Source organism: Nicotiana tabacum, chromosome 11 (genome assembly GCF_000715075.1).
Source record: "Nicotiana tabacum cultivar K326 chromosome 11, ASM71507v2, whole genome shotgun sequence".
Taxonomy (NCBI): Eukaryota; Viridiplantae; Streptophyta; class Magnoliopsida; order Solanales; family Solanaceae; genus Nicotiana; species Nicotiana tabacum.
The window spans coordinates 118,541,279-118,559,560 of NC_134090.1; the positions used below are offsets into that span (position 1 = coordinate 118,541,279).

The 18,282-nt window shown below is 37.5% G+C and overlaps 2 protein-coding genes across 3 annotated transcripts; one reads left to right on the plus strand and one right to left on the minus strand.

Annotated features, from left to right (window-relative positions):
- The first annotated feature begins 12,319 nt into the window (after positions 1-12,319).
- Positions 12,320-12,995, plus strand: LOC107779034 (uncharacterized). Its single transcript, XM_016599375.2, has one exon. It carries the CDS (start codon positions 12,548-12,550, stop codon positions 12,908-12,910), a length of 363 nt encoding a protein of 120 aa, XP_016454861.1. The 5' UTR covers positions 12,320-12,547; the 3' UTR covers positions 12,911-12,995.
- On the minus strand, positions 12,486-17,059 carry LOC107779033 (replication protein A 70 kDa DNA-binding subunit A-like). Of its 2 annotated transcripts, XM_016599371.2 has the most exons (3): positions 16,643-16,778; positions 15,528-15,740; positions 12,486-15,436 (listed from the first exon to the last, which is right to left on the minus strand). In XM_016599371.2, exon 3 carries the CDS (start codon positions 15,415-15,417, stop codon positions 13,780-13,782), a length of 1,638 nt encoding a protein of 545 aa, XP_016454857.1. In that variant the 5' UTR covers positions 15,418-15,436; positions 15,528-15,740; positions 16,643-16,778; the 3' UTR covers positions 12,486-13,779. The 2 variants fall into 2 exon arrangements, with proteins under 2 accessions (XP_016454857.1, XP_016454856.1); XM_016599370.2 differs by lacking the exon at positions 15,528-15,740 and having other exon boundaries at positions 16,643-17,059.
- Between the last annotated feature and the right edge of the window lie 1,223 nt (positions 17,060-18,282).

The window sequence follows — 18,282 nt, forward strand, 5'->3', positions numbered from 1 at the left end:
TTTTTCCAGGAAATCATAAGAACGAGCAACCAGGAGATGTAGAAGATCAGTATGAGCCTCAAACGGCCATGGAAATCCATGGGTCGAGTGAGAATCAGGGGGAATAGGATTCGTTTTGGGTGGCGGAGGCTAGGGTTAGGTTTAGGTATCAGAGAGACAAGAGGATGAGGGATTCCAGGGCGTCCGTTTGGTGAGAATGAATTAGGTTTAGGGGGGTCATTTGGTTAAAATTGGTAAGAAATGATGGTGGTCGTTGATCTCTATGATCAACGACCATGATTTAGAGGGCTTGGGGATCGGGTAAGATTTATTTGGGCTAGGGGTAATTGGTTTGGGCCTGGTCTTAGTGGGTTAGGGATTTGGGCTGTTTAATTTATGCTAAGTCCGAAATTAAAAAGGGATCATTTGTTAAATACCCATTTAATTGCTAAAATAATTTTTAAAATAGTTAATAAATTATAAAAATGACTTTAATGCCTAGAAATATTTTAAAATAATTACTTAATATTTTAAAAATATAAAAAGATATTTTCCGGTAAAATAATGTAATAATGCATGCATGGGCTATATTTTCAAAGTAATTGCAATTGTATTCTAAAAAATACAAATGTGGCTATTTGTACAATAATTGAAACTTGGTACAAATGCAAATGATAAAATTAAGCCACAAAATTATTATAAAACTATTTGGGATGCAATCAGTGATTATTTTATAAATAAAATACTTGAATGAATTAATTAAAATCTATTAAAAATGTAGAAATTGTAAAAAATACTAATTGATGCCAATGCATAGTTTTGAAAATATTATAGAGAAAAATTGAGTATCAACAATGACTAGGTCTGGGAGATGCTATACTCCAGAGGACGTCAATCGAGAAAACCCGGGCAGAGAACAAATTCAAAGAAGGAACATAACATACCCATAAGCCGTCGAGTTTTGGAAAAGAATATCGAGCAAAGAGTATTCTGTGGAGGAGCAGCTGAAGAAAACTCCAGCATAGATATCAATCATGGATCTATAAATGAGTTCCGACAGTCATAAGGATGCCCTGTTGAAAGTACTAAGTGGGGTAAGTGTACCAAGTAATACCACTAGTAAGGCGTTAGCCGCGATAATTGGGAAAATAGTCAAAGTAAACATGATTACTTTCAGAAGAGACGAACTCCCCATCGAAGGCTCAAGTCAAAATAAGGCTCTTCACATCATTGTCAAATGCGGGGACAAAGTGGTGTCTCGGGTGTTGGTCAATGGAGGGTTAGGAGTCAACATTTGTCCGCTCTCCACTCTACCGGTGTTGGGAATTCATTTGAGGTAAGTCAAGGAAAGCCACATAAGGGTGGGGGCCTTTGATGGTTCGCAAAAGGATGTTATTGGAGAAATTTATTTAGCCTTGCAAATCGAGCCGGTAGATTTCCTGGTGTTGTTTCAAGTAATGGACATCTCCTCTTCCTACAACTTGCTGCCGGATAGGCCTTGGATACATATAGCAGAGGTTGTGCCATCCATTTTGCACCAATGCATAAAATTTGAGTGGCGATGCCAGGAGATCATGGTTCATGGCGAGTGGGGTCACTCCACCTATTTAGAGTATGTTGTTCCATTCATTCAAGAGCTAGACGGAGTTTCCTTCCACGTAATTGAAATCATGAAGAATCGAGATGGATAAGACTAAACAAAAGTTGGGAATGCAGTCACCGTATAGATCCAAGATGGCTATGAGGGAGTTGATGAAATATGAATACAGGCCAGGAACAAGGTTGGGAGCCAAGTCAAACGGAATCACAGAACCAATTGAACATAATGGGTAGAAAGGAATGGCTGGCATATGATATCAGCCTCGTATTGTTAGCTCTGGGAAAAAGGTTTTTGTGCCAGAGCACGTTGCAAATTCGGGGCAGAGTCCAGTACTCGAAGATGATATCATCGACGGGATGGGAAAACTGTTCGTAAATATGATTGAAGAATGTTGTAAAGGGATTGACATCAAGACACCGACTATCAGGGATGTCGAACCAGGGGAAGAGCTGTGGAATTGGACCGCCAGTCCATCTTTAGTTCGCTAGGAGTCTTAGTAGTATGGAACTGTAAAAGTTTACTTTTGAAAAGCGCACGGTCAATTGAAGCATGTACCGTGTCTGTAACCTTTTGTCATTTGCCTCTTGTGAATGCTTAAGACGTTCCTCTTTTGATGAAATAAAAAGAATCATTTTCCTAAATATTGTAACTTTATTTACCGCTTTATTTATACTTAGCCTTTTCTTTTCAATAATCAAACCGCTAAAAATCCGCGTTCCACGATTACGACATGTCAAAATCGCTGAGCACAACAACCCAGAATATGAGGGGTATGACGAGAGCATGATGCCCAACAATCTCCCACAGGAGATCGAGAAGTTGGAGAGCTAGAAAATCCCAACTTTGAAGAAACAGAAGTGGTGAATCTTGGACATGAAGAAGATGTAAAAGAAACCAGAATCAGCATTCACCTAGAAGCCGAGCAGAAGGAAAAACTGATTGAGCTCCCCCCGACAGTACGTCGATGTGTTCGCATGGTCCTATGGTGACATGCTAGTATTAAGCACTGACATTGTCTCGCATTGACTGCCCATCGATCCTACCAGACCGCCGGTCAAGCAGAAACCCAGAAAGTTTAAACCTGATTTAAGTTTGAGGATAAAGGAAGAAGTGACCAAACAGATAGAAGAAAATGTGGTAAGGGTTACCAACTATCCAAGCTGGTTGGCAGACATCGTCCTAGTACCCCCAAGAAAGATATAAAGATCACAATATGTGTGGACTACCGATACCTCAACAAAGCTAGTCAAAAGGACGATTTGACTCTACCAAATCTACATCCTCATCAACAACTGTGTGAAGCACAAACTACAGCCGTTTGTGGATTGTTTCGCTGGGTACCATCAAATCTTAATGCACGAGGAAGATGCAGAGAAGACAGATTTCACCATACCTTAGGGAGTCTATGGTTATAGAGTTATGCTGCTCTGCCTCAAGAACACCGGCGCCACCTACATGAGGGCCATGATGACCCTCTGCCTCAAGATTGAAGTGTATGTGGATGACAACACCATAAAGTCTCGAAAAAGCTTGGAGAATTTGGATGACTTGAGGAAATTTTTTGAACGACTACGAAGGTACAATTTGAAGTTGAACCAAGCAAAGTGAGCATTCGGTACTATTGGGCTTCATTGTAAGCAGGAAGGGGATAGAACTGGACCCATCAAAACTCAAGGCCATCTAAGAATTACCGCCAACAAAGAGCAAGAAAGATGTCATGAGTTTCCTGGGCAGGTTGAATTACATCAGTTGTTTCGTAGCTCAGCCTACGGTTGTGAACCCATTTTCAAACTGTTGAAGAAAGATGCCGCCACAAAATGAACAGAAGAGTGCCAGAAAGCCTTCGATAGTCAAAGAGTATCTCACAAACCCGCCAGTGTTGGTTCCCCCCGAACCAGGGAAGCCACTATTTCTCTATTTGTCAGTCTTGGATAATATTTTTGGCTATGTGTTGGGGCAGCATAACCAAACTAGGAGAAAGGAGCAAGCCATATACTACTTAAGCAAGAAGTTCACTCCATGTGAGGCCAAGTATAATTTGATAGAACGCACTTGTTGTGCTCTGACTTGGATTGCTCAAAAGCTAAGTCATTACATGTCAGCATACACCACGCATCTGATATCTCGGCTCGGCCCGCTCAAGTACATTTTTCAGAAGCCAATGCCTACCGAAAAACTACCCCGATGACAGATTCTCCTCAGCGAATTTGACATTGTGTACAAAACTCAAAAGGCTATAAAAGGAAAATCTTTAGCCGACCACCTCGCAAAGAATTCGGTGGATGGCAATTACGAAACGCTTACCACGTACTTCCCTGATGAAGAAGTACTATTTACCGGAGAAGATATTGTAGAATCATACCCTGGATGGAGAGTGTTTTTTGATGGAGTAGCAAACTTCAAAGGAGTCAGAATTGGGGAAGTCCTAATTTCAGAATCTGGATAGCACTGTCCAGCATCGTCAAAGATAAGATTCCCTTGCACCAATATTATGGCTGAATATGAAGCGTGTATCATTGGGATTAGAATGGTAGTTGACATGAACATCAAAGAACTTTTGGTCATAGGAGATTCTGATTTGCTGATACACCAAGTCCAAGGAGAATGGTCCCCCAAGAATGTCAAAATACTTCCGTACATGTACTGCGTGAAGGAGATGTGCAAGAAGTTTACCAAGATTGAGTTCAAGCTCGTCCCTAGGGTTCAGAACGAGTTCTCCAGCACCCTTACAACCCTATCATCTATGATTCAACATCCATACAAGAACTACATAGACCATATCGAGGTAGAGATCAGGGATCAACATGCTTATTGCTTCCATGTAGATGGAGGACCAAATGGTAAGCCATGGTATCACAACATCAAGAAATTCATTGCGACCAGAGAATACCCGAAGATTGCTACTAATGGTCAAAAGCGAGACCTCATGAGGCTAGCAAACCACTTTTTCCTAAATGGAGAAGTCTTGTACATGAGGACCCCAAACTTAGGTTTGTTGAGATGTGTAGACACTGCTAAAGCAACCTAGACTATTTGAGGAAATATATGCAGTGACATACGGCCCCCATATGAACGGGTTCACATTAGCCAAGAAGATTTTGAGAGTTGGATACTTTTGGATGACTATAGAAAGCGACAGCATCCGCTATGTGAAGAAGCGTCACCAGTGCCAGATTCATGGGGATTTCATCCGGGTTCCACCAGATGAGCTAAATGTAATGGGTTCACCTTGGCCATTTTACGCCTAGGGTATGGATGTGATTGGACCTATAGAGCCTGCAACATCAACGGACATCGTTTCATTTTGGTATTTATTGAGTATTTCACCAAATGGGTCAAGGCATCTACGTACAAGGCCATCACGAAAAAGGTAGTAGTAGATTTTGTCTGAAATAACATCGTCTGCAGATTTGGGATGTCGGGGTCTATCATCACCAATAATGCCGCTAATCTCAACATCGTCCTTTTGAGAGAAATTTGCGAGAAGTTCATAATTGTCCACCGCAATTCACAGCCTACAGACCACAAATAAATAGGGCAGTCAAGGCATCCAACAAGAATATCAAGAGGATTCTGCGAAAGATAGTGGATAATCACAGACAATGGCACGAGAAACTGCCTTTCGCTTTACTAGGTTATCGGACTACTATGAGAACACTGGGGCAACACCATAGTTGTTAATATACAACATTGAAGCAGTGATACCCACAGAGGTCGAGATACCGTCTTTAAGAGTCATTCAAGAGGCAAAATTGGACGATGCAGAGTGGATATGGGTAAGGCAGGAACAACTCATACTCATTGATAAGAAAAGAATGGACGCAGTGTGTCATGGTCAGCTATATCAGAACAGGATGTCTTGTGCATTTAACAAGAGTGTGAAGCCTTGCCAATTCACACCACGGCAGTTGGTTTTGAAGAAAAACTTTCCACATCAAGAAGAATTCAAAGGAAAGTTTGCACCAAACTGGCAAGGTCCTTACGTGGTTCACCGAGAACTGTTGGGTGGGGCTCTAATCATGTCAGAGATGGATGGAAGAGTAAACACGAAGCCTATAAACTCACACGCAATCAAGAGATACTATGTCTGAAGACAAATAGTTTTTGATGTAACAAACCTACGTTCAACTTGACATCCCACGGAGGGATGCGTAGGCAACCCACGTAGGGTTCGGTTCCCCCCCTCCCCCTTTCTCTTGTAATAGAAAAACCAAATATCACTTTTGTATGTTGCTCAGGAACTAAAAACGACTTGATTTCCTTAGAAAGGAATACGTAGGCAATCCTCATCGGATTCAATCATCTTTTTTAATTAAACTATGCTTTGGCCTGATTCCACTTGGATACATAGGTTGTCTGTGTCAAACTCAGCCATTTTCATTCTTAATCTCATCATTTCGCATCTATTGTAATTAAACTACATCTTGACCTGATTCCAATTGGATACGTAGGCTGCCTAAGATTATATTTCCTCTTCCTTTACTTAAATTTTTTTGGTACAGCTAATGCTAATCTTTGAATCCTTTGTAGGTATCTCGGAATCAGACATCTAATATGGAAAACCTGTACATAGCAAACCGTCTGCTCAACCAATCGGAGCATCTTATACAAAACAAATCGTCCGATTCACCAATTGAAGTCCTGTACATAACAAACCGTCTGCTCATCCAATCAGAGCATCTTGTACAAGTTAAACGTCAACTTCACCAATTAAAGTCATGTATATAGCAAACCATCAACTCAATCAATCGGAGCGCCCTGTACAAATCGAACGTCTGCTTTGCCAACCGGAGACTTGTATATAGAAACTGCAAACTTTGCCAACAAAGAAATTCACATTGCCGCTCTATCGCAACGGACATCAGAATAAACAATCGCAAACCTCGTCATCGATGGTCTATCGATCGATGGCCGCAACTTAGCTTCATAGTCAAGAGTATCTCTTGGGCATGCTTTATTTCGTTTACCACTACTTTTGAATGCTTTTAATGTTTTGCTTTTGCAGCTTCAAGCATGATTAAGATTTTAGTCAATCACTCCCAAACAGAGAATACTTTATATTTCAGTGCAAATCTCTCCCAACAATCAGAGATGCACTCTACAAATCAAGCTTTCTCGATAAGCGGAGACATTAGTGCAAAGCTCTCCCAACAAGCGGAGACTCACTCTACCAATCAAGCTCTCCCAACAAGTAGAGACAAATTCAAATGCTCCGACAGCTGCGGAATGGTACACAGTCGGGCTAACAAATCGAGTCAAGATCAAGTATCCCATCATCTCGATCCCAAATAACAGCTCGTCGGTAGCCAGGCGTCATCATTCCTGCATCATTTATATCGCATCTTAATATATTTTGTATTAAGCCCGAGGTACATAGGCAATTCAAAGCCAGAATTTGGCCCCAATATTCCCAAATCTTTCTAGATTCTTCCTTAACTCAATACTTGCCTAAAAGTCGGGACAAAATTGGCTTTGGTTTAATTTCTTTGCCCGAAAACTCTTTTATCGTCTCTAGGACAAAGAGGGACAGCTGTTGACGACCAATTTTGACCCTCCCCCTTTTAAATTAATTTATTTATATTTAGTAATTTACAATAAATGTTTTCAAAGTATTCTCCAGTAAAAATATCTATTTATCACAAATTAACCAAGCATTAGATTTAAAATTAATCACATAGTATTAACATTATGTAATTACAAACATATTTAAATTATTTTAAGATTACTAAAATATTTATTATATGTACGTTAGAGAGGTTCTAATTAATTTGATAAATTACTCTCTAATTTCTAGTTAATAAGATTATTATGTGAAAATTCAAAATTAGTGTTACAATGCGTAAAATAAAGTATTTTGTATTTTTTATAAATAATTAATTTAAAGTAACCAGTAGTATATATAATAATTATAATTTTTATCATATTTATTGAAAACTATTAAGTTTTTCTAAATCAAATTCAAAAGGGGTTAAAAGACCAAAAGTCTACAGTTGCAATTCTCAAATCAAAAGTAAAAATGGCAATTTTTTTTTCAAATTATTCTTGGACCAATTGACAAGCCCAACCCAAAAATACACCAAATCCAAACACCCATCTCTTTCCACCATGGCAGTCCAAGTCACTCTATTTTCACCAATCAATGTTTGCCACGTCAACCGTCTTCAACACTTACATAAGAAACACAAATGATCTGAGCCATTTATCAACATCATTGATGGCCCACAATTGTTCCCATTTTCTCTTTTACTTTTGACCCGGTACCAGATATTATCTCCACCATTGGTTCACATAAATCCAATGGTTCCCGTATTTTCCCAAATTAATTTCTTTAAGCATATAAAACCACGATTTGTCAAGGCCATTTACCAAATAATCAAATGGCCCATATTCCATCTTGCAAACATAACCTTAGAGAACAACCCCCAATTGCCCAAACCCTAAATCATTTTGTTTCTAACCTCGTTGCCTCTCTTTCCCCCTCCTCTCTCTTTTCTCTCAACCTCACCAGACCTTGCACAAATTCGTGCAAGGTCACGAGTTCATCAGAGATTCATCTCTTTTGCCTTCCCTAGCCGTGATTCTCACTAAATTTTTCTTTCTCATCATAAGAGACGTAAACCCCAAATTCGAACCCTAACCCCAAAAGATGAAACCTCAAATTGCCATTATTTTTTCAAATCCGCGGCATGCATGGCCATTTGTTTTGCTCATCCTTAGATCTCTTCACTCTTTCCATTTTCACCATTCGATTTCAAAGTTCTAATCGAGAAGGACAGACCAAAAGAGTGAAATTTCAGCTCACCAGATTTCTTCCTTCGTCTCTTCAAATCAAAGTAAGTATGAGATGCTAGATGTCTTCAATATTGGTATTCGACACCCAGAGGTAAAATGCAATAACCTCTGAGTACTAGGGTTCTGACCAGTGGTCTCTCATACTTCAACGATCGATCCCTCCTCTCAGGTAAAATTGACCATGTTTTTCCCCTCTATTCCTTTCTGATTTTCACTTAATTCACTATCATCACCTGCCATGTGTCACTCTTCACTATTGATATTGAAATTTTGAAACCTTAGAGCCTTAAATGGCATTATAAAAGGGGTCTTTAATATTCTCACCAAACAGATGAACATGATGACCTAGCACAGAGATCACTAAGAGTATATTCTAAGATTAAAAGCCTAAGGTTCCTTAGTGTTCTTTTCTTCTCATTTTTTGAGTATTGTCGCTGATCCGAACTTGAAGTCCTTGGTGTCTTAAGAAACTAAGAGAGCCTTCGTTTAGTATGTTGCCCTCAAAAAGGTCAACATATCCATCATCTCTCTCTTTTGTTCATCTCATTTGAATGCTATAAATGTGTTAGTTATCTTGTGAGAATTACAGTTGTTTATGGTGTTTATGATTAGTATGGAAATGCTTATGTTCTTATAGTCTAATGTATGCTTATGATTATTTGTCCTGCCTTTTGAGTCTTTAATTGATGATTGATCAAGTCATTAAATGATTCTTGATGATTTTTATTTCTGAGTTCTAACAGTCTACATGTTTAAGCTGTAACGTGTCTCGAATGATTATTCACACTTGCTAAACTCCACAGCCTTTCATTGATAAATTTGTAGTGATCTTTGCCTTTTACATATTAGTTTCCCTATATTCTATTAGTCTTATAGCGAAGTCAATTGTTGGATAACCATGACAGAGATGAATCTGAAGATTCCTAAGTTTATATTATCTACCATTTAACTTAAGCATGAAATCTAAGTGTTTTTCTTCTCTGTACTTAGTAGCTGCTAACTTTGAAAATAACTTCTGGGTTGTCACCATGATATTCTCATCCAGGTGTTGTTGCATCTGTTGACCTGGTTTTGTTCGAATTAAACTTTCTCTCTACTGTACACATCTTGTTGGGATTAAGTTATTCTCCCTTCATAAATAAGTCATGATCATGTTTTGTTGACTTGTGGTTGTTCAGTTGTTTCGTGTTTGGTTAAAACCTTCAATTACATGTCCATTCAAAACCTACTTGGTATAGTACTTTCGTGCCTTTAATATTTTTGAACTACTATTGGTTCTTGTGAAGCTTACATGCATATATCATTAAGTTATCCTTTATAAAAAGTAGTACTTAATTATTCTTTATTAATCAAGTGATAACTTTTCAAAATTGAGGCATGACTACTTCATATGTAGACATTAAACTGGATCCATGCTTAAGTTAAACTTGTTTTAATACAATGCTTCCCTTTATATGTAACTCCCTCTCTTCATGACATGTATAACCTAATTATATGAATGTGCAAAGTTCCATGTCCATATAAAGTCATAACTTCACTTGAAGTGTTCATGTAACTCTGAATATTGTATGTTCCTGTTTGATTTCTGATTTCATGCTCTGACCTAAACCATCCCAATCTTTTCCCTACTGTTAATTTGAAACTAAATATGATCGTTAAACCTTATGAGTTCCTTGTTGATACTATCTAAACATGATGATTTGTTAGTGCTAATACTGTTAGGAGTATGACTCTATTGCACCCTTAGGGATTCCATGTTAAATCTTTGAACTTGTAGTCATGTTGAGAGTCTAATCTTGTTCTTGATATCTTTGATAACCTCTGTAAAAATATTTAGCCATGACTTCTTTGTCTAAATCTTCATTGATGACTTTAAAACTGTTAAGTAGTATTATCAACTCATGTATGTGCTAGAAGTAAACCAATCAGTTCACAGTTGGTTTGCTAAAGACATGAACAGCTGCATGTGTTGTATTGTTGCATATATGACCCTGTATAGCTTGCCTTTCCTTTGAGTGTGCTCTTCTCTAGTGTTCAGACTGTTACAGCATGATTGTGATGTTTCTACTCCTTTCCTTTGTACATTCGAAAGTCCAATCCTTAATTTCACCTGATATGTATTTTTGTTTGATATCAAATGTAGATTATGTGTTCTTATGTTAGGAGGGAAAGTATATTTTGTGGTAGGTAATGTTATAGCACTTATTTTACATTGAAAGGGTCTCATTTGGCATTTAAACCTATAAGGAAAACACATTGTTAGTGCTTAAGGGTATTTGGGAGTGGAATTTAACTCTAGGTTAAGCTACCTTCCCCGGCACAAGCATTGTCCTGGGCCTTGAGTCCCTTGGGAACTTTAAAGTGTCAAGGGATTCAAAGGGGGCGTCGACCGTGAGTAGAACTTCCTTCCTAACCCTTAATTCATTAACACATTTAAGTGCTTTAGGGGCTTAGTGTTTAATGACAACGAAAGGTTTTCAATGTAAATTATTTGTCAAGTATAACTACCACATTAATATAATTTCTCATAGTATTCAAATATTGATAAATTTCTTGTTCCAGTAGTTCGTCTATATACATTTCATACATTTTATACTGAGAATGTGGAATATACATCTAATGACCTTTTTTTGGGGGCATGTACGCATTAAGCCCCGTTGAGTTTCAAAAGAACTCAGGTCAAACCAGCCTTATTGCATTTTCTGGAAGGTCCATGTCAGCTATAGCCGTATCTTTCAATTGCTAAGCCTGCTTTCTTGAGGCCCAGCCATCAGAGTCCAGTCTTCTTTCCCTCATTTCATTTGTTATTAGTTATTGCATCTTTAATCTAGTGTACTGCTTTGTTATTTTACCTACTGACTTGTCGCTTTGTCATATTTTGTTATCATGTATTTAATACTCATTTATTATAATATGTACTTTACCTTCATGCTTTAATATCACATGAAAAATAGACAAGTTTTGAATAATATAGGGCTTAAAGGGAAATAGTTAGTAATTAACCTTCACTTCGCTAATTATAATTTATTATATCAATACCATGATCTCGCTCACTTGCTTTTTCTCAAAGAATTTTTGAAGCTCAGACTCTAGTAAAAAATAGTAGCCCCGTTTTCAGAAAGAAAATCATAAAAGAATTGTTGGTTTACTAACAATGAATGAAATAAGATTTTTTTTCATAAAACAAGTAAGGTACTTTCACCTCAAATGAATTTTCAAAGATCGCTCCTTTTCAGACTTTTAAATCAAGGCACATTTAGAATCACTTTCTTACAAACATCTTTTAGAATCATATAAACATATGTTCCCTAAGTTAATTACTTCCATAACTTAATCTTATTATTACAAGCCTTATAAAATATGGACTACACTTTGGATGAGTTCAAGTGTCTGTTTGGTCACCCCATAAGTTTATATATTTATTTTACAAAAAGTGCCAAGATTAAGGGGCTATCTTAGATTTTGGCCTTTGTCGGATGACAGAACCCTTGTAAATGGAGGCTCTGTCTTCCAGTTTCAGATCTTGCAAACAGAGGATGGTTTACATAGGACTGCCAAATAGCTCCGTTTCCCTTTGTAGTTATTATTCTTATTTGTCTTTTGTATTACTTTTCTATAATGATCTCATTTAAAATTTCAGCTCTAAAGTGCATTCGTTTTTCTTTTCCTTTTGTCACTGTGACTGCCAAGCCCCTCCAAATAAACCCCCTGGTCGAGTTTACTCTCCCTCTGCCAATCTAGGCTATTAGAGGATATGACCTAATGTTCAGTATATAGAGAGAGAGACACACACGATAAGCTATATCCACTTTGAATCTATTAACTCTAATTTTTGAATCTGTCTCTGTTCTACTTATTTCCTCCACTCTCCCCTCTACAATCACAAATTAGAGTGGGCTTACCCTCAGGTTTGTGAACAAGAAATTAAAACAATAAACTTACAATCAGATAACCTTATCCAGGATAACCAAGTAGAATGCGCCACATAGGACAGAGTAAGTGGGAACGCCATTGCTTATTTCCACCTCTCATAGAAAAGCTTTTCTCCATCCTCTCAATCTAACTCCAAATTTTTCTCCTCTAAAAACCAATCCTTACTAATACCATATTTCTCATTCAGCACAGTTTGGGATAAAAGGAAACCGCAGAGCAAAGACCAAAAAAGAAAGGCAAATTATGGCTTCTTCTTCTGCAGTTTCCATAGCCATGCCACTGACTTACACAAGTCAGAAGAGACAACCAAGTGCTGTGGCTTTCTTGAAGCCATTGCCAGTAAAGCCCTCAAAGAGTAGTGCAGCATCAAAACCAGTTGCAAGGTTTGAAGTCAAGGCTTCACTTAAGGAGAAGGTTGTGACAGGATTGACAGCAGCTGCACTGACTGCCTCCATGGTGATTCCCGACGTAGCCGAAGCAGCTGACGGTTTTTCGCCATCCCTCAAGAACTTCTTGCTCAGCATTGTTTCAGGAGGAGTTGTGCTTACTGCAATTGTTGGCGCTGTAATTGGTGTTTCCAACTTTGATCCTGTCAAGCGGACTTAAGAAACAAAATTCTGATATATCTCCACTCTCTTTTTGTATCTATCTAATGTTCCTCCGACGATTTATATAATGTTTACATAACCAATTTATTATCTCTACTTTAGCTTATTTCTTCGCATGAAGAAATCCACCTTACTATAGGAAACATAGAACTGCAGTTTGCTGCTCTCGCTCGACTGCAGAGAGCAATACAATTAATTCCGGTTAATACGCTAATATCTCTGCCTTTTCACCAATCAAATGATTTTCAGAGAGCTGAGCATAGCAATAGATAAGACTCAGTAAACCTGTGGATGACTCGTTTATTTACTAATAGCTGAAGAAATCCAGCAAATGCAAATGATAACATGCCTTATGAGCTTCTCCCGACTCAGCATCCAAAATTTATACATCTAAAACAAGAACAGCTGAAAGTATTATTCCATTGTATACATCTAAATACGAACAACTGAAAGATTATTCCATCGAAGTTGAGTGTTCACTTACAAGAAGGGAATAAGTGAGAAACACCACTGGCTGGACCGTGGAGAGAACGAATTAAAGGGAGGGGGGTTTACCAAATTTAAAAAAAAAATTATGTTCTTGTGATGAAGACAAATGAGAGTGATATTGTAAATTCAACTATTCAACTCATGGGACAAGAAAAATGAAGATATGTTCCTTCCAAATCAATTGGATACTAAAGCTACATTAGACCAGTAAGTGGGATTTCAAAGCAAGAAAGCAAATAATGCACCTTCCAATGGAGAAGAGAAAAATAATCACCTGACTACAACAATAACTTTTTGCCTATATCTCTCTGAGAAAGAGGGCTAATGGGTTTCCTGAAAATTGGATGCAATAAGAATCTCTCATCTGGCTTCCTTTGTTCATGAAGAACGGAATTTTGAAATTAAATCAAGGAGATATCTGCTTTCTGCAGAATGTTTCACTTTCTCTGCCTTGATAACTGTAATCTTCACCTTCTGCTCATCACCATAAAGTTCCTCTTTGATTTTAAGCCTGAATAGAAATTGTGTAAAGAGACATTTTCTAATAATTTCAGAAAATCTGGTATCATCAGCCTCTTCATTCATCATGTGTAGCTCCTTTGCGGGACAGCTCAAAATCTCTTCCCCAGATTCCTGGAAAGCTGTCACCCATGTCAACCCAGTATGATCTTGAATTTGAGCTTGAAGAAGGTATCTGTAATCACATTCCTCAAACTCTTGATTGCACCTATCACATTGCCATCTCGAGTTTCCTGACCTGGTAACTTTCTTATTACATTGTCTATCTCCAATCATCAGAGGGCAAGCAGTGTAATAGAAGCTGTCGGTTTTGATGAATGTTATAGTTGCCTTAACTGTAATCCAGTCTGGTTTATCTGACCTACCAAGCCCTTCATCCTTGATCCGAGACACGGTCTTGCGTATCTCACTTTTTGATCCTACAGGCATGTTTTCCCTAGATATAGATTGAGAAGCAACATCTTTTCCTCCCTGATCAAACCATTCTCTTAGAGTCTGAGCCTCTGCAAAATCTGGACCTATGAACAGTTGAGTGGAAGAAATGGTTCCAATGGATTTCCCAGTGAAGTCACTAACTTTTGCAGCTTTGACAGCTAAAACAGGGGAAAACCCAGCTTCTGCCATTTCTTGCAGCTTTTGACCTTCCCTGTTGCAGAAGTCTCCCCATAGCGTCAGCTCAACACTTCGCCCAGACTGATCCTTTAGATTCAAGATTCTTCTTTGAGTTTCCATTCCATTCTTTCTCAGGATCAGAACAGAAGGATTGACAGCTATTACAATTCCAATCACATCTATGATTGAATTGCTTTCTGCACTTTCAATGTCACTAATAGGTCTAAATGAGAACTGCTGTCTTGGTATAGTGTTATCTTCATCTGGACAGAGATCTACAGTTGAAGTTATCTCCAAGAATATTTCCCATTCATTCTTCAGATGGTTGAAGTTCTTTTGAGCAGGTTTCAAGCTGCCTTTTGATATCATGTACACTTTTCCAGCTTCAATTTTGTCATAAAAGCGATCAACAACCGCATTAAAGCAAGTGACACGTATTTCACCCCCATCAGAGTCAAGGAGATCAAATGAGAAGACCTTTCCATCTCCTCTGGAATTATTATAGCGACGTAGATCCCCCTTTGCAGTCACTCTAGCCTTAATAGCCCACCGACCCTGATAGGGGTTCAAAGCAGCTATTGGAATAATGCGGGCAGGTGCTTCATTCTTCATTATTGTCCCATGGCTTTTGTAATTTGGAGGAGGTTGATATGCGGGTTGAATTGCAGGTGGGTAGCTCTGCATGCTATTACCTGAATTTAGGGAGCTCAAATTGTTGCTGTTAGCAAAGCTTGTTTGGCCAGATCTTTGAGCACTCAAGTTACCATTGTTAAAGATTGCAGACCCAGAAATGCCATTAGATATAGCTTTCTGAGCTCCAAAATTAGATTCTACAAGCACTTTAGGATTCCCAATTATTTCACATTCTGGTATAATAGTTTCCATGTTGATGACAACAATAATTCTGCAAAAGGAAAACAAGATCAACACATACAGCCCAAGTTCCATTCAAAGGTATAATCCAGATTGATATACGAAAAAAGATAAGACATTACTTCTTATTAGCTAAAATAGACACTTGCTTGATCCCCTAATACACTGCTCAATGCACAGAAGCGCCACACTCTTCTAATTTATGGGACAGCATTTTCAGCACCCAATTCAAGATGACACCAAGGCAAGGATGACACAACTTTGGCAGTGCAACAATTTCCAAGGGGAAAACTGCTTCATGTTTCTGACACAATCGTCGAGGAACACATAGAAAGCTAACACCAAATCAAAAAATGAAACAAAATTACCGATTATTGACAAGAAACACGTGTTTTGTTATGTTGCACTATTTCTCAAACTCAAATTCTTAAGGAGTAATTCGCCACCATTGAGCCAACCAGAAAATAGTTTCCTTCCATGACATTAACCTTCTAGTTAAAGCTCAAACAACAAATCAAAGCCAGATCTAACTTTATGATCGAAATGACATGCGCACACCAGAAAACTTGGAGAAAACATAATGAAGTTATATATGTGAATCGCCTTTTGCATATAAAAAGAAGTGCTTATCAATATGATTAAAGGATAATCCCCTATCACGGCATTCACATTCTAGTTAAAGCTCGAAACAACAAAATCCAAGCCAAATCTATCAAAGTTAATGTATGGATGATAAACACAAATGTGACCACAAGAGAAATAGCAGAAACCATAATGAACTAATATAATTGCCTTCTTTTTTTTTTGCGTAATTGCACATCCAAATCAGTGAGGAGTAATTCTCTACCAAGGCATCAACATTCTAATTAAAGCTCAAACAACAAAAGCAAAGCCAAATTTATCATTTTATACATTTGAAATACTTTGTACATGGATAAAAAACGTTTAAGTTATATTCACTGACGGTATAAAAAAAATTTACACAATCAAGTCACTTATTAAGAGTATCTCTTAATAAGAATTAATTAGTAATCTATTAAAAATAGTAACTAAAAATCACTGGTAGTGTAAAAAAACAGTCACACAAGCATGCGTACAGCAGAATAAGGAGAACACACAATAAAGCAAGTATCACAAAGCTTTATATGCAATCAAAAGTAGAAGCACATGTAATCATAAACACTGTACATGTAATATTCATAACTGAAGCTTGAAGAAAATAATAATAATTTCATACTTGCGATTTTTAACAGTGGTACAGATGTACTCAATCAACTGAATGACGGAGGTTTTGCGAACGCGGCCAGTTTTGACTCGGTCATTAAGCTGAGCAGCCAGCATAGCCTGCTGACTCGACTCAGAATCTGAGATTAGGAGTCCGTACCGATCCGCTGCGGCGCCAATTAGCTTGATGTCCAATACCTGAACCACTGGCTTTGAGTTCACGTCGCCGGCGATTATCGCCGGGATCGCGTTTGCAGTCAAGTTCACAGGCATTCCACGAAATTTGAAAAATCTCAGCGATAACGGACCCGGAACGGAAATTTGAATTTGAGAGGATTTTGGGGATAGTGATGAAATTTCTCGTGAAAACTGAATTCGAGAATTTATGGACGCGGGTAGTGAGAGTCACGAAAGGGAGAAAATGGCGGGTTTAAAAACCGACCTATGAGGAAATGATAATATCCAAAGTTATCCACTGTTCAAAACCCAAATTGGATTTTGACATTGGCCCAATTTTCACTTGGCCCAGTTTTCTTCATGTGATCCAGTCATTTATGTGTTATAGGCTGTAGTACTAATTTTGATTTTTGTCTAGGGAAACTTACGCAAATGTCTCAAATAAGTCTTAATCTACCAACCTTTAGCCATTAGTCATACACTTACCAAAACTAGCCAAGTACATATAAAAATTGAAAAACAAAATAAATAAGTTTCTTTCTTTCAAAGAATTACATGCAAAAATCACCTTCCATATTTTTAAGCGTGATGAGCAACATTAGATGTAAACGGAAAGGAAATTTCATGGATGAGGTAGCAAATAAGGTGATGAAATATAAAAAAATATAATATTCCAAAAATTTAAGCAAAAAAGGAACTTTTTCAATGGGTATAGTTGAAATTCATTGAAAACGTATAGATAAGTCAATATACAAAATTTGAGGAAGATTAGAGGTGATTTGGACTGATTTTGTATCAAAATTTGAAATTAAATCAAGTTCAAAAAATTCTTCTGCGATATATGTATAAAAAATGTATCACGCATGTATCTCACACACAGGTATACATGGATATACATGTAATACACAACTGATATAAATATGATATATATGTGATACACAGTGTTATACACATATCATTTTTTTCATGTTCAGTTTTTACTTCGAATTTTCAATCCAAACCACATCAAAACTTCACCAAATCATCTCAAAACTGAGATTCAAGCTCCTTAAGATGTACCCAATCTATTCTAATAACACTCACTCAAAAGAAAATAAAAATTTGACATCTTTTACTACAAAGAGCTAATTGGCTAATATTAGTAATATTTGGCTAATATTAGTAATATTTTATGAATTGTCCAATTTTATAATGAGCTATTTATATATGGACATAGTTAGTAGTTTACCTTTTCTCTATTCTTTTTTTTAAGAGTTAATACCTTAAACTCCCATAAACTATTATTCCCTCCATTTCAATTTATATGAACCATTTTTTTAGTCCGTGCCAAAAAAATTGACCTATTTTCTTATTTAAAAATAACTTACCTTTATGTAATGATTTACAACCACACAAAATATAATTGTCTCATTTTACACCACAAGTTCAAAAGTCTTCTCTCTTTTCTTAAACTTCGTACTCAGTCAAATATGTTCG

Bases quoted from the DNA above. Each gene is read 5' to 3' on its own strand.
- LOC107779033 (XM_016599370.2), bottom strand. From the start codon at position 16,902: ATGCCTGTGAACTTGACTGCAAACGCGATCCCGGCGATAATCGCCGGC. The intron at 15,437-16,642 runs GTATGAAATTAT...TTCCTTTTGCAG, and splicing joins ACCACTGTTAAAAATCGCAA to AATTATTGTTGTCATCAACA.
- LOC107779034 (XM_016599375.2), top strand. From the start codon at position 12,548: ATGGCTTCTTCTTCTGCAGTTTCCATAGCCATGCCACTGACTTACACA.